The sequence below is a fragment of the Canis lupus genome, chromosome 29 (genome assembly GCF_048164855.1).
Source record: "Canis lupus baileyi chromosome 29, mCanLup2.hap1, whole genome shotgun sequence".
Classification (NCBI taxonomy): Eukaryota; Metazoa; Chordata; class Mammalia; order Carnivora; family Canidae; genus Canis; species Canis lupus.
Window position 1 is genome coordinate 4,887,242 of NC_132866.1, and position 16,969 is coordinate 4,904,210.

A 16,969-nucleotide genomic window follows, 5' to 3' on the forward strand; every position below is an offset into this window, starting at 1 on the left:
AGAAGAGAAACCCAGCAGGTTCTGGAAAGCAGAGAACTGTCAGCTTGCTGATAATGTCTTATAATTCCTAAGGTAAATTATGAGCCAGGCGATTGGAGCTCTCTCAAGTGAGGCATCCTGGGGTGCTGGCTACTGTTTTGAGGTGCTCAACATTTTATTCAACAGCAAAGAAGATACACAGATCTCACATACCAGTCACGCCTTGCAGGTTCCTCTTAAACTTAGACTTGTGATCCTGACTACAACCAGTTGTCACAAAATGATTAATTATGGAGTTCTCATGGCATAGCTAGATTTCTACCTTCATGGGGGATAAATGTAAAAATTTTAGGTGATTCTGGCCTGTAACTAAAAATCAAATAAATAAGAAAGTTCAGATCTCAAATAACGTCCTTGGAGTTTAAAATCACTTAAAAAATATTGACTAGGGAAGTAAAAATCCCTCTACACCTTCCACTTAAACACTCAAACGATTTTACTTGATTACAAGGGCTCAAGGCTAACGTTTTCATCATTCTTGTTTTTGACAAAATAACTAAAAACGACTATATTTGAGAATTTTTAATGAACAAGAATATATTTGTCACATTGAAGAACAATTTTCATAACAATACAAATAATCCTTTCATAAGTTGATTAACCAGCATGAGTTCACGGTGAATGCAATATCAAAACGTATTTAGGAAAAATTGTGAAACGTCATGGTGTAAAAGACATGGAGAGAAATTATGGAGCATTCGCCATTTAACTGGAAAATTCAGTTAAACTTTATCTTTTCCCAGTGGAAAAGATAATGCATTCGGGCCTACCGACTTGGGATATGAAACACGCCCCATCTGTGCTCAATTAAACGTGTATGTACTATGAGAGAGTGAGGGTGAGTAAGCACTTTGTCAACCCCATTTTAATTTCCCCGGTGACAACAAATACCTCCACATTTGCAAAAATGCCTTATTACCGAAATTTGGGTTTCTAACAAATGAACGCCATTAGAGTTCCTAGCAGTATGGCTTGTGTCAGGTGTGCCAAAGTAAATCTCTGTCATAAATCACATTCCTTGGGAGAGCTTTCTGTGGTGTGAAGCCAAAGGGGGTCTACTGATGAGGCCCCAGTTTGAGCCTCTTCCTGTTTTTTCTGTAATGGACCCTTCTGTTTTCACACAAAGGTAAATGTCCATACTCCAATGTCTCTATAGCAGCTTGGGTACATTGGTAGCATTAAGAGATACTGGAGATTTTGGAGTTGGGCCAAAGGCTGGAAGAATCTTGCTGGAGTTTTACTCCTAACAGTGTTCTCCTTAATGCTTCTCATCACCCACAGACATTGCTTAATGCTCATTTTAATGTAGTCTTTACTGGTTTTCTTTCATTCAGTTTTTGGTGCTCAAGGGGCTGGCTTGATTTTGAAAACAGGATTCCTTGAATGAGTGGTCTTTATGCTGGGTCACTCAACTAAATTCTAATTCTCTTAACTGTTCTTGTTTCTCTAGTTTATAACTTTTCAATTTTTTATAAGGATACAATGGGAAAGGTGATCTAATGATTAGCTAAAGTTTTAAAACGTACAACTAGAGGTTGTATAGCAGCTTCTTCATCCATCCACTCCTTCATCCATCTGCCCACCTACCCAGCCATCTACACATTTGGATAAATCTATTTACCCATCCACTTATCCATCCATCCATCCGCCTGTCTATCCACCTACCCACCTACACTTCCATCCTTCCATCCATCTACACACATCTATCCATCTAGCCACCTACACTTCCACCTATCCATTCATCATCCATATATCCACCCACTCACACATGCACACTTTCATTCTTTGATCCATCCAACCATCCATCCATTCATCCATCCATCCATCCATCCATCCATCCACACAGGTATATACTGAGGGCTTATTCTGTAGAATTAACTGGGCTAGAATTGGATAGGAGGGAAGAGTATGAGTCTATTACTGCAAACAAACAAACAAGCCAATGTCAAAAGATATGTGCACAACAAAACAATCACTGGAGCTGAAAGTTGTCATGCCAGACCTGTGTTCAGGGGCAACGCTCCAGGAGAACCAAATGCAAGGTCTCACATGAACTGATGGACTAACAGAAGATCTCAGTGTGAACTCTTGGCTAAGATAGTAGGGATATATCTCATCCTATCCCTTAGCTGTCTACCACAGAAATCCCTTTTACCGATGATATTATCCTCTACTACTGAGTCCTGCTGGCATGAATAAGGACCTGTAGAACCTCTTAAGTCTTTGCTAGCCTACAACCCAATGATGGGTGTTGATGATGCTCAGTGATAATTTGCTAGGACGTCTTGTTAAATCTGCATTCAGTAGGGCCAAGTCTGTCATCAAATGACCTTCTATATATCTTTGTTTAGGTCATTGCATTTACTCAAAATCCGCAAGATCTTAAATTATAGGTTTACTAAAATTTATCATGGAAAAATAAAATTTAGATCATCTTACACTTTGTAACAATGGAATCATAAAAGTGTGCAGTAATTTCTATTACCTTCAGAAGCTTTGCATGGAGAAGCAAGGTATAGGCCGCCTCTGTGTAGTTGTCACACTCTCTGTGGAGGTCACACAGCTTGTATAGGTACCTGAGGTGACAAAACACAGTGAGGCTCTTAAGACATCCACAAATAATTTGTGTTAAGGATTGCAAGAGCTAATATCTACCTTCAACAGTAAATCTTATCTACACATTCTCTTCACAATGTTCACAATTCCCAATGCCTCATATACGTTTGGTGCAGAAAGCACTAAGGAAAACCAACAAGAATAATATACAATATTTGGTAAAATAATTTTAAGTCTTCCCCTTTTCAGGATGAAAACAAAGATGGTCCAAGAAGGCAGAATTGTACTTCAAGGGTCTCTCATTCCTTTTCCCCTTTCCAGAGTTTTCTTCTTACATTTGAAATGAGATCACGAGGTTGGGTTGTGATTTCTTACATTTCTATTGAATCCAAATGCACACACCCCCCAAATCCATAAAAATACAAATCCATAAAAATAAAGAGGTCCAATGACCATAGTGAATGTGATCAAAAGAATTTCTCTGCCATAGAGATATAAAGATTGCTTTTTAATATAAAGCAAACTACATATTGGCTAAAGGAATCTGGTTGCTTTCCCAAAAGTTTATTACATTTATATGATATATTTTTATAAAGGAGAAAGTAAAAAAATTCTTGGAAATCAAGTTAGAAAATCAAGCTTGATGTAATAAACACATCATTAAACACCAACCCATGTGGACATATCCTTATTCTATTCTGCTGTTATAATCTTGCTAAATGTTCACATTGGCCTCTGGAAGTGACCGAGAGAGAGGGCATCCATCACAGCCCACCTCTAGAGGAAAAGGCAAGTGAAGGAGAAAAATCCAGTCAGACAATATAAAATATCATAATATAATGTCAGTTAAAGGAAGAATAGGCTGAAAAATTATACTATTGTTTATTTCTGATAAAATTAAAACTGATTTCTCATTTGATCATATGGATTAATGTAAAACATGAAAATTGTGCTGTTGTCTCTTTTATGGAAGGGCCACATGAGTCCATCGAGATACAAAAACCCTGTGAAATAATTATTTATGGCTTTGCTCTAGTTTGGCTAAATATGACCCTCAAAATGTCTGCATTGGCATTTGCCCAAGGAGTCAGAATATATAAAACTCAACCTCTAGGATTCACTGTTCTTACAAGATAAACCCCTGTGGCCACAAAACATTTGTTAGCATAGACTTGACAAACAGCAATTATAATAAACGTGCAGGGGGTACGGATAAGCATGATGCCTACATACCTTATGTACATTTCTTCTCTTTCAATTTCTTTGTAGAAATTCTGAAAAATCAAATCATAATACTGTTTTAAGAAACCTGTTCTACAAAAGGGATCATGTGAGCACTAAACACTCATGGTTCTTCCATTTGGGTCACACACCCAAAGGGATCCAGCTCTTTGGTCTAGAACCATAAATTCACATAAAGCACAAAGCCTTACACTGGTCTTCACCTTTTTTGGGGGGTGATTCTAATGATTCCATTTCCTACACTGTGAGGACTAAAACCTACTTTTGTCACTTGAAAGTCAGCAATCTTTAGCTAAATAAAAGCATTACTCCAAAGACATCACACCTTAGCCATTCTTATCAATGTAAAGTCATTAGAAGATGAAAAAAACATGAAAGATCCCAAATTTGGCAATAAGAGTCATCAACATGAATTGAAACACGCTGGGCCCAGCCTCGGCTAGGGGCACAAGAAGGCAGTGTGGCATTCTAGACCTGAGGTGGCAAGTACAGTAGCCACCAGCCACGTGTGTGCAAATGTAAATTAAATTTCATTAAAATTAAATAAAGTTAGGGCTGCCTAGGTGGCTCAGTCGGTTAAATATCCAACTCGTGATTTTGGCTTGGGTCATGATCTCAGGGTCCCAGCTCTGCAAGGAATCTGCTTGAGATTCTCTGGTTCTCTCTCTCTCCCCACCTCTCTCTCTCTCAAATAAAATAAACGAATCTTCAAAAAAAATTAAATAAACTTAAACATTCACTTCCCCTGGAAAGCCATCCTACATTGGACTCTTGTTTGTTGGGAGATTATTGATGACTGATTCAATTTCTTTGCTGGTTACAGGTCTGTTCAGATTTTCTGTTTCTTCCTGCTTCAGTTTTGGTAGTTTATGTGCTTCCAGGAATTTATCCACTTTTTTTCAGATTGCCTAATTTGTTGGCATACAATTGCTCATAGTATTCTCTTATAATTGTTTGTATTCCTGCAGTGTTGGTAGAGATTGTTCCTCTTTTATTCATGACTTTATTTGGGTCCTTTCTCTTTTTCTTTCGATAAGTCTGGTGAAAGGTTTATCAATCTTGTTAATTCCTTCAAAGAACCAGCTCCCTAGTTTCATTGCTCTGTCCTACTGCTCTTTTTTTTTTTTTTCAATTTCTATAGCATTGATTTCTGCTCTTATCTTTAATATTTTCCTTCTCCTGGTGGATTTAGGCTTTATTTGCTGGTCTTTTTCCAGCTTCTTCAGGTATAAGGTTAAGTTGTGTATTTGAGACTTTTCTTGCTTCTTGAGAAAGGCCTGTACTGCTAGATACTTCCCTTTTAGGACGGCCTTTGCTGTAGCCCAAAGGCTCTGGACTGTTGTGTTTCCATTTTCCTGTGTTTCCAGGCTCTCTCTGCTATGCTGGCCAGACTCTGAGTGCTCAGTAGACACGTGGGGCTAGTGTTACTGTACTGAACCATGTAGATATAGAACGTTTCTAGCATCACAGAGGTTTCTATTGGATGACGCTGTTCCAGATAGAAAGACTTTATAAATGATACTAAAGAAACTGGCTGCCACTTGAAAGCATTTTCTGTACCAGCACCGATGAAGAGATTAATTAGCAGGCTAGAAGCAATGGGCTATTTCTACATATTGTAAAATATCTCCTGGCTGAGCATGAACATTTCTATCAAAATGGTATTTCTTAAATGTCAACATCTCTATGAACACTTTAAAATCTTTATCAGACACGGTGCCCCAAAAAGGTGCAGAACAATCGCCTCACCAGGTCAAAAGAATGGCAGGCCTCACCGTAGCCACTTTCACTGTGAAATTTAGCACCTGAGTACCACGTGAGGACTCTGGGATTAGGGCCTGAGATAATAGGAATACCACCACTATCAAGGACTCCAATTATCCCACAAGAAGGAATAAGTTGTTTCGTTTCATTAGGAAAAAAAAAAAAAAAAAAAAAGGACAGTTTCCGAAACTGATCTCTCTGAAAGGAAGTGATAAATAAATACAGAAAGTAAGAGGGGGGCACCTTTAGAAAATGCTCCAGGATTTTCATATTTTGCTGCATCTGAGGTTTTAATGTCCTCTGGTTCATATGCTATGGCTCAGTAATGAGGATATTTTCAGCTGACAACTCAGGGGGACTTAACAAAGAGAATCCGCATCAAAGGTAGAGGATGAGCCCTTCACTTCCAGCTCTAACTCACCAGTATTTACAAGCTACAATTTTCATGCCATCCTATTTTGCACTCGTATTTTTAATCCTTCTCCAAGCTTCTGATCATTTTCCTTTACAATTTCACAATAGGGATATCATGCGACCTTTATTCCTCTCTTATGGATATGGAAATGTCTTCTATTCCCTGCCTGAGCTTAGCTCTGTTCCCTTCCTAGGACTTCAAAACCTCTCTAGAACTGAAGGACGCTCATCTCAAACCCCAGTTTCTATATAAAACTGTGGGTTTCTTACGTAAAAGTTCATGTTGTTCTGGCGCTCCACTTCTGGGCTCTGCAGGCAGTGCCGCCTCCCCCTCCCCCGCATCTCCTCTCTCACGTCTCTTCTGCACCCAGTGCTGCCGCCTGTACCAGGCTCAAGCTCTATGGATCTCTGCGGATCTCTGTGGATCTCTGCAACACTTTCGGAACTAGACCCCCCCCAACGCTAATGCACCACTGCATGCCAATCTTCCAAAACTTATACATTTGCATTAGATTCCAGTTCTGTATTCCTTCATGATGATAGCAAATACTGAGATTTATAGAATTCTTCTGAGAACCACCTTAATTAGTCTTATAAAGGGGCCATGAAAAAAGTGACTCAAGTCTATAAAATAGCAATGAGTCTATTGGTCTGAGAGGGCTATCTGGAAGACTGTGTAGACAAACGTGGTGACACACAACAAAATTACCAACCAGTCATGAAAGACTGCACGATTATGAGGTTACAATGAAATTCTACGTAATCACAAATGTGGATTCTGGTCCAGTGGCAACTAGGATCCAGTGTAATCCAGATGTGCTTCAGGGGTTGGTACGTGTAGGGGACTTAGGTCGGTAGAGAGAGTGACTGTTTATTTCTTATTTTTTGTATAGAATGTAAGGAACAGTAACACATTAATAAATCCACACAATTTGGAATGTTCCACTAATTCCATTAAAACAACAACAACAACAATAATAGCACTGGTTCTAAAGGAAATTTGGCAATGGACGTAAAGGGCATCAATAAATCCTATGTTCTTTATTCTATTTGTTAGCTTTAGGATTTCAAGGTTAGTGATAAACTGAGTGCATTTTATATATCACTAAAGTATGCTTATATGTCTATATTCATTGAGAGATGGATATACATATTCATCTCTATGAAACTCTATTTGTTTCATAAGAAAGTACCAGGAGAAAAGGTGAAAATGGGCTAGGAGATTAAAACTTTTTTTTTTTATTTATGTTTTTATTTATGTGATGGTATGTGAACTGGGTAGTGAATATTAAGACACAGAACATCTGTCTGTAGAAGAACCCCACTTTTCTTATTCCTCTTTAATCGCAGATCTATTTTACTTTTTAAATGAAAGATTTGTGACGGTTTGGGATCCATCTTCTGATCCCCAGGAAATGGTTAAGAATGGAACATCTGACTCTTTATGGAATGATGCAGGATGTTCCAAGTTCAAAGAGGTTAATGAAGTCAGATAATCTCAGGAATCCTGGGAGTATTTCTTGGTTAAAGCCTGGCTCCTGCTGAGAGCAGTAACAACAGGTAGGTACTCAGTGAGGCTCCGTATGACAGAGGAACACAGGTTAACATCAGAAACTGTGACTGCAGGTGGCATTTCAGGAGCTGATTTTTTGACCCTGGGTTCTTATGATAAAAGGCCACATTCAGAACACATCTCCACTAGGTTGCATGCCCTGGTGAACAAGAGAGATCTTACTTAAAAAAAAAAAGAAATAGTATTCTCAATCATCAAAGTTGGAAAGCGAATAAACGTAATAATAATTCTCCCCTCTGGACACAAATCAGCTTCATAGATCCCCTTAAAAGTCAGAGAGAGCACTAAAAAAGTGTGTCCATAGAAGGAAATGATTTTTAAAAGGTTTCCATTTCTCTCCCACAGAAAAAAATATTGATTTCCATTTCATGTTAACCATATTAGCATCACAAAAGTAAATTCCTCTGAACAGGGGCGAGAATGCAGGAAGACAATGCAGCAAGGGCTAGGGCATTCCTGGGCAAAAGATTGGGGCCCTCACCCTCACCCAGGGCAGAGCTCATGGACAGAAGCCAGAAGCCAATACTACTTACAGTTGCTCACGACCCTTAAGGCACACATGCGAACATATTTAGATCTTTCAAGCTCACAGATTCTTTCACTGGCTCTGTCCAGTCTATTAATGAGACCAAAGACACTCTTTATTCTGTTACAGTGTTTTGGATTTCTAGCTTCTTTTGGCTTATAGTACTCATCTATTTTTGCATACATCTACTTTTTCCATTAGAGCTCTTAACATATTAATCACAGTTATTTTAAATTCCCACTCTGAAAATTCCAGAACTTCTGTGATATCTGAGCCGGAGCTGGCTCCGATGCTTGCTCTAAATCTTCAAACTGTGTCTTTTGCCTTCAGTATGCCTTGTAATTTTATGCTGACAGTGGGCATGATACACCGGGTAAGAGGAATCTAATCTAGTTCAAGCTCCAGTGGTGGTTTTTTGCTCTTGGGCTTCTGCTCCAGTAAGCTGTGAATCACTGTATCCTCTTGTCTCTCTGATTTGGGGTGCAGCGGTTTTTCCAGTAGATCTGAGAAGATGGATCTAAGAAGAGTTGTTGGTTTTTGGTTTTCCGGTTTTTTTCTTATGGAGAAGAGTCCAAAGTCCTTTTACACAAGAAACCAGAAGTCCCCCATTTTAAGGAAAAAAAAAACAAAACAAAAAACTTGCTATAGATGGTGTTTATCATTCATCAAAACAGTCGCCTGTCCACAGAAGGCAGGGGCTTAGATGGCTCATGAGCTTTCAGCTGTCAGGTCCTCATGTCAAGCATAAAGGCAGTATTGACACTAAACTGGATGGAAGATGAAAGTAGCCCCTTTTGCATTTAAACTCCCTGCATCTCTGGTGCTTTTCTAAAGAATGAATGACAGGTCATATTCCCCTTGGTCCATTTTCATGAGCTCAGAGTGCCTATAAGTCCATTCCGATGAGGGGTTTCGAAGTAAAGGCAGAGCATCTCTGTGTCATCTAATGACCAGACGGTGATATACAAAGTCTATAGAAGTGAAGTAAGTAGCATGAAGCAGAAGTAGTGTTTTCTTGCATTCCTGCCCTGGGATAGGCAGGGGAAATTGAGGAAGGCCCTCTCAGGGCCAAGAGTCTGCTTTTCTGGCTCCTTGTGGGAGTGGCAGAGGAGGAGGATGCAGAGAGAGTCAGAGAGCTCTGACGCTAGATGTGGGCGTCATGTGGCTCCCCACAATGATGAGCTTTGCCAACCACTCACTTTGGTTGAGCTTGTCATAAGCTTCCTGAAAGTAGTGTCCTGAAATCATTACACCACAACTCTATCAGGAAGCGGGTGTCTGTAGGACCTGGCCATGTCACAGTGACAGCAGGTATGCAAGAGGCCTGTGGATGGCAGCAGCCAAGTTTCCCCAAGCTCTCTGCTCTCCATGTGGCCATGAGCTAGTTCCTTGTGGATACTCTAACAAAAAACTGGAAATCTAGTGGCTTAAAATGATATATATTCTCTCATAGTTCTGGAGGCCAGAGTCTGAAATCAAGGCGTCAGCAGGGCTGCCCTCCCACTAAAGGCTCCAGGCGAGAATCCTACCGTGCCTCTCCTCGCTTTTGGTGGCTCTAAGTGCCCCTTGACTGGTGGTCCATCACTTTGTTCTCTACCTGCATCTTCTCTTGGTCTTCTGTGCATCTCCCTTTCTGTCTCTCACACTTGTTATTGGATTTAGGGCCCACTTGGATAGTAATTCAGGATGATCTCATCTCAAGACCCTTAAGTAAATCACATCTGCAAGGAGCCTTTCTGTCCCAATACAATCACATTCACAGGTTCTGAGGATTGAGAGTGAGACCTATCTTTTTGGGGCCAACCATTCAACCCACTACAGGACATGCTTGCAATCTCCTAATGATGAAACCTTATAATTGGGACTTAGAATAAACGAGGGTGCCACCCTGGTGACAAAAGAGAATTGCTCACCATTCTCAGCCACAGGAAGGACAACCTGGAAACTCCCAGGGGGGAGATGATTTTATAGACTTGTTTACAGTGGAGCTACAAAACACTTCTTCATTTTCCTTTCCCCACAACAGACAAGGAAACAAGCAGAGGAAGCTCCATTCTGCCTCGGAAAGCTCTGAGGCCAGCTGGCATAAGGCTTTTGAACTTCCTGGTTCAGTTTCTGCCTCACTGTGAAGATTGGATATTTAATTAACTTGCATTTCACTCACCAGCACGTTGACAGTACAGCTCATGCGATTTTCTTTGTTCTCATCATGCATGATGGTTCTATAATCCAGGAGTCTTTCCATCAGGCGCACCACGAGTTTTACAAAAGTTTCTCCTGTCTTGGCGAGGTATTTGTGCTTCCTGCAGTGCTCCAAGAGGCTGAAAAATAATTATGCACACCTTGTTAATCACGCTCAGAAAAAGAAAGTTGACTGAGGTGCAATTTAAAATATTTTCCATTATTAACACATTTTAATTATTTCTGGGCTACAAAGTTCATTGTAGTCTAATTACGGTCTCTCTGTCTTGATTCTGACATAAATCCTACTGTTAATCAACACTTACATTTTATCAAATAACACTTTGTACTGTTCGTCTCCTCTGCCTCCTTCCACTTCGTGATCCAGCTTGGTGATGATCTCATTTTCAAACTATAATTAAACACAGGAAGCGTAAATAATCAGCATGGCGGATATTTCATTTTATGATTGAGCATCAATAGTACGTAAACTGGTAAGAGATCATCATCAGATAGTTGGCTACCTAAAGCCTTTGGAGCCTGATTTCATTTAAGAGTTGCCGTCCCTGGATCCCTGGAGATGTCCGATGATCCCCTGCCACAGGGGGGAATCTTTCATTTCCCTCCCTGGTTAATGGAGCCTAAACATGTATATTCTGATAGCAGGAGCAAGAGCCAGAGAAAGAAAGACAAGGGAACCGAAGGAAAAATAATCAAAGAGCAACATGAAAAAGCGTCTCAAACTTCATCTCCACGAACAAGTAACATCTAAAATAGCTCAGTAGTTCCTGGAAAAGAACAGATGGCATTGCACTTGCCAGCAAAGAGTTCTCTGTAATCGCAAAACATGCAAGGGGCCACTTCACTGCCGTTTCTTGACGGATCTAGTGAAATATCTCACTTTGGTTGAAAAAAATCTTGTAAAATCCAGGAGGGACAGTGTCTCTGCAAGACCAGCAGACATCTCAAGAAAGTCCAGCTCCAGGTCTCTCCTGAATACCCTAAAGCTTCTGATCAGATTTCCAGAGCATACAGGTAAGAAAGGATCCTTAGAACTATCTGTTGGACCCAAGCCCTGTCCCTTGGAGTTTTCACGAAAACTCTAAATTCTGGAGAGGTATAAACCTCCAGACTGTTTTCAGAGGGGCTGCCCAGGCTGGAAATAACTACGTTGCTAATGACAGATCTGAGTGCCCATCCTCGCTGCCAGTCCCCCATGGCTAGCAGAACTCAGGGCCACCTCCCTATGGGATTCTGGATAGATGGCCACCATGTTGCAGGGGCCCTGAAATTACCCATCGACTTGGGCCAGGGAAGGAGGCCTGTGAGAGAGTTAGTTCCCACAGAGCGAGACAACCACACCAGACCAAAAGAAGACAGGTATAGGAGGAATTGAGGGAAACAACAGCCAAATTCAGAGTTCTGAAAGCAAGTGCACCCTGCATGTAGGCAGGGATCTCTAGGATCCCTTTATTTTATTATAAAGATTTTATTTATTTATTTGAAAGGAGAGAGAGTGAGAGAGAGCAGGAGCAGGAGGGAGGAATAGAAGGAGAGGGAGAAGCAGACTCCCCAACGAGCAGGGAGGCCAACGTGGGGCTTGATCCCAGGATCCTGGGATCATGACCTGAGCCAAAGAAAGACGCTTAGCTAACTGAGCCACCCAGGCGCCCCTAGGATCCCATTAAAATACATACATTCTCAGGCAATGCTTTCCCAGGCAACAACACCCAAGTTTCCCATTATTACAGAGATCCTATAATTATTTAAGCAGCACGACAACAAGAACTTCGGTCTCTCTGGGTCTCTCCTAGGACACTGCGTGGTGCTGATGTTGTAATGGCATGAACGTGCTGTGTGTACATGAATCACTGCGGAGTTAGTGCTAAACTGGAGCTGGGGAGGGTTTTGCATGTCAGCAGAGGCACGTTCCAACAGGTTGCTGAGACACAGCACACGCTCTTGGCCACGTAAGCCAAGCGGTGGACACACTCATCTGAGGGCTGGCAACAGGAACTGGGGGCACCTGGTCCACACTGGGCACTCAGGATGCTCCTGCTGTAGAGGCCGCTGACTGTGGCCTCTGTGAGGCAGAAGGCAAGGGGTGTCTGGGGAGACCCAGGGAGGAGCCTCAAACAGGCACATACCGGCCTGACCTTGATCAGGACTTGCTGCCTGGAGCCACAATTTTATCACACTACAGATGAAGTGGAGGCTGAAACAGGACTCGAGAGGAGTATTGATTCTTGCTTGACATCAAGGACTCGGCCACAGCACAGAACCCGGACCTCAGCACATCGCACAGTTCTCTCCTTGATCTTCCCCACTGTCTCCTCCCCAAACAGACGCCCTCTATTTTAGTCTATTTGGCCTGAAAAATTCAGGGATTTTTAGGGGCATAGAAAAAAAGGCAGCTCTAGTGAAGAAGAAAAAATAACTTATCTAATTGTTTTTACCTGAAGCCTCATGACAGCGACTCTTCTATAAAATAACCACCTTTTGATACTAACCCACTTGTACTCTATTCTTTACAGTCAAGAATTCTGCAGAAGGTGGGCCTTTTTGGAATCAAAAACAAGGAGATCGGCTGCCATTAGTCCAAACATTGATGCTGTGAGCCAGTCCCATTTCCCAGAAGGTAACCATGATAGGAGCACCATAGAGCAACTCTTTGGTGACGGCTGATTTTTCGGAACCAATACCTGAGGTACAAAATAAGACTCAACTTAATTAAAACACAGGACTGCATGCCACACATGTTGAATGAGCATACAATGAGGAAGGCACGGAGAATGCAGAAGAACATGCTTTATCCTAACGTGGGCAAACACACAGCCATTTGCAACCGTTCATCCCTAGTTAATCAGGCATATTTGAACTTGGGAGTCTACTTTAGGGAAATGGCATGTTTTCTCTGCTTCTACGTAAACCTAGCTGTCACAAACAAGGGCACTAAGGAAACTCCAGCTCCTTAAGTATGCTGCTTATCAAATTTTGACTGATGAATTTAATGTTTCCTAAAATGAGCGGATGAATGATAAGTAGATCAGAAGAACACAGCTGATTCTAATTTTACTAACCTCTAAACTAAGTAATTTGCACAAACACCTGGCAACCCTATTCTGTTTATCGGCAAGGATTCAGCACCCCAGACCTGCAGCTAGCTTCTCATTCCAGGGTCTGCGTTAGTTTTCACAGAATATACTAGAATCAATTTGTTAGTGTTCTACGAACCATTATCATCATCAGAACTAAATGATCCTGTCCAAATAAACTGGAGAAAGTCCATATGCTGATAGAGCAGAGCTGGTTTTATAAAAACTATGCGGATTATCTGACTTAAATGCATGCGGTCTGGTAATTTGCAGCAGGGTTCTCTATGTTTAGGTTAAAATTAGCAAGGTTTTACGGAGTTGCTCAAAAGGTGGCAGAGGCTCACTCATGTGATAAGCAAAATCATTCTACTTCCTCTCTTTTCAGAATCACCAGCATCACTACAAAAATATCCACAGGGTGTCTAACTTAAAGTGCTGAACAGAGCATCTCTAAGCATCCAACACCAGCAGCCCTCCAAGAACACGAAACAGAGTCCACATATAAATTTGGACTTTTTGGAAGGTTGCTGTAAAACCAAATGTGGTGGAGCAGGGGGCTATGCTCACAGCCCTGTGAACTGACAGCGTTGTTAATTCAATTAACTCTGAAAGGAATGACTGCTTTCGCCACTCGACGCCACAGTTAACCACGGGTTATTGGCTCCAATTTAAGGGATCATGGAGTGAAGGATCTCAGTAGTGGATAATCCAAAAGCCAATTCTATTTGGTTTGGAATGCATCATTTTTGTTGGGAGTTAGATTGACCATTTTGGATATAATGTATTTATAAAGGTATGGACCCAGACCTGCACTTTGCAGGCACTGAGGAACACATTTATACAAGAGATCTGAACTTACGTCAGAGCAAGGAAGGGAGCTGGACCAGGATGGAAAGGTTTGCACAGATAATTGACCCCATCGATAAAGTGCTTGGAGGTTATCAAGGGCAGTATGAAATCTGAAATCTAGGAACATGGTCTTCTATGGACGTCAGCAAAAGTGCTTCTCTGTCTTTTCTACAAATAAGCCTTAGTGAATACTCTGTCCAGTGGTGCTCTGCTTTCTCCTATTTTTCAAGAAAATGTGCTCACTGGGGGTAGGATCATGATCTGAGAGCACTCCCTGGTTCATGAGAGACCTCCAAGGAATCAGATTCTCAATTTCTGAATTTCTAGAAGGAACTGGGCCAATCCATTAGGATTGCAAAACCATGTCCCTTCTCATTAGTGTCGAAACGATGGGTTGGGGGGAGATGTAACTGAACTATACTTACAGGGAAAACAGGACCAAGGAACAAAGGGCATGGCTCTGCAGGGAGCAGCCTGGCACTCCCAAACCCTCAGGGCTGGGGGCTCCCATGGTGACATCCTAAATGTCACTGAGTTCTCCCCAGCCTGCCACAACCTTTAATCCCTCTGCTCAGACACACTAATATTTTTATGTATATTGCATTCCTCTTGCTTAACTGCTCTGTAAACTTAATTACACAGTTAATCTCCGGCACCCCGTATCTCACATTCTAAAATCCCCACATCTTCCAAGTCCAAAAGGAAGGCTGTTTGCTGACCTTAAAGCTTCTACCTACAGCTCAGGAGCCCCACGGCTGGGCACCTGTCCACTGCCTGGCCGGCCGTCGACACCTCAAACACACATAGCTGCTCCTCATTTCCACACCACACACACCAAGAAGTGACTCTGGGGCTGTATTCAATGACACTGGACTCCAGGAACATGCCCTCAGAGTGAGTCCTGTTTAATTTGGTTAAAAGAGATAACTGGAATGTGGGCATCTCTTTGCTGGAGGGATTTGAAGAATAGAATTCAATGCAATCAGAACTCTTAAGAGTCAAGAGTGTTAGTTGCCATGGATCTTTCAGGCTCTTGGGTCTGGGACACCATGAAATAAAAGCCCAGTTCTTGTGCTGTGTGTTCCCTTTCAGGGTCCAGAACAATAAATGCAAATAAATAAATTCAATTTTGAAACTGAAAATAAAAATAAACAAACATAATCCCAAAGAATTAAACAGGATAAAATCACCACCAAACCTACATCCTTAGGACAGTACACAATGTACTGGCTCTCCCACCAAGTAGCAGAAGCCATCAACACCCACTTGGCTTATTCGATTATTTCCTTAGCCATGGGCAGTAGACAGAGATTATTCAAACAGGACCTCAAAAACGTCGAAGAAGTGAAGATTACTCATGTTCTAATAGTCTTACAATGAAATGGGAATTTCCGGAAGTTGTGGGGCATTTTACTGCCCCTCGCAAAGATGACAGAAAATAACTCCATGATTGAAAATATCATTTTGCTGTGGAGACTTTTCCATTCCGTTGTTATTAATGGTATACAGCCCAAACGGTTATTTGCCGCAATTCTCAGCTGTTAGTTCTGTTTTTTTCCAAGGACATAACAAATGGAATTCTTTAAAAAGGTGCCAGGAGGGAACCTTTACTTTCTTTATGAAGCAAAATCCAGTGAGGCTGAGACTCAGAGTGTTACTGATGTGGGGGTGGAGGTGTCAGTGACACGGGGATGATGAAAGGGGCACCAAGACGCCGATGCCTCCAAACCTCTGCATGCCAGCCGAGCAGACCCTGAAATCGCCACGGGTAAGGAGCTCTCTGTGGAAAAAAAGTCATGGGATGCCTGGGTGGCTCAGTGGTTGAGTATCTGCCTTCAAGGCGTGATCCTGGGGTCCTGGGATCAAGTCCCACATCGGGCATCCCTCTGCCTGTGTCTCTGCCTACCTCTCTGTGTCTTTCATGAATAAATAAATAAAATCTTTAAAAAAAAAAAAAAGTCAAGATATCCCTGAGTCTCCAGTTCAATGTAAACATGTTCCTCTGTGAATGGGTCAGGGTGGGGATGGGTGAGCCCGGGGGACAGTGAACACACTCTTGGGATGACTTGAGAAGACAGGTTGCAAGGGGAGAGACTAGAGAATGCGTCCTTCAGGGCTAGTGGACAAGAGAGAGTCAGTAGAAGGGGCAACAGAGGAGAAGAGATGCGGGATCCACATGATAGAAGATTCTTAGAAAGGGATGGAAGAACCAGGAGAACCGAGCAGGTCCTTGCAGGGCTTCTTCATAACCTGTGAGGATCTGCCCAGCACAAATGGTATCAGGCTGACATAAGGCACTGCTTGGAGCCCTGGAAGGGTGTCCCAGGCCAGCAGGAGGACAGAACATGTGAAACATAACTCCATGCCCCCAATCCCACAATGAGGTGAGCCCATTTAGTGAGGTGAGCCTGGACCCTGGAGAGGCAGGGCCAGTAGCACCACGGATGAGGACAAGGACATGCTCTTTTATTTATTTTTTAAAAGATCTTATTTATTTATTCATGAGAGAAACAGAGAGAGAGAGAGAGAGAGAGGAGAGAGGCAGAGACACAGGCAGAGGGAGAAGCAGGCTCCCTGTAGGGAGCCCGACATGGGACTCGATCCCAGGTCTCCAGGATCACACCCTGGGCAGAAGGCGGCACTAAACTGCTGAGCTACCTGGGCTGCCTGGACATGCTCTTTTAGATGAAGATTCATGCTCTTTCTTGCAAAAGTAGAGACCAGAAAAAA

The 16,969-nt window shown here is 42.0% G+C and overlaps 1 protein-coding gene across 2 annotated transcripts in view; it reads right to left on the reverse strand.

Annotated features, from left to right (window-relative positions):
• The window catches only part of DOCK1 (dedicator of cytokinesis 1), a 493,838-nt gene that overhangs the window by 54,023 nt on the left and 422,846 nt on the right, over positions 1 to 16,969 (reverse strand). For both annotated transcript variants that reach the window (XM_072804887.1, XM_072804886.1), the window contains exons 34-37: positions 10,622 to 10,707; positions 10,279 to 10,435; positions 3,829 to 3,869; positions 2,525 to 2,615 (exon numbers count right to left, since the gene is read on the reverse strand). In XM_072804887.1, the coding sequence (XP_072660988.1) occupies positions 2,525 to 2,615; positions 3,829 to 3,869; positions 10,279 to 10,435; positions 10,622 to 10,707 (375 nt within the window). The remainder of the gene's footprint in view (positions 1 to 2,524; positions 2,616 to 3,828; positions 3,870 to 10,278; positions 10,436 to 10,621; positions 10,708 to 16,969) is intronic.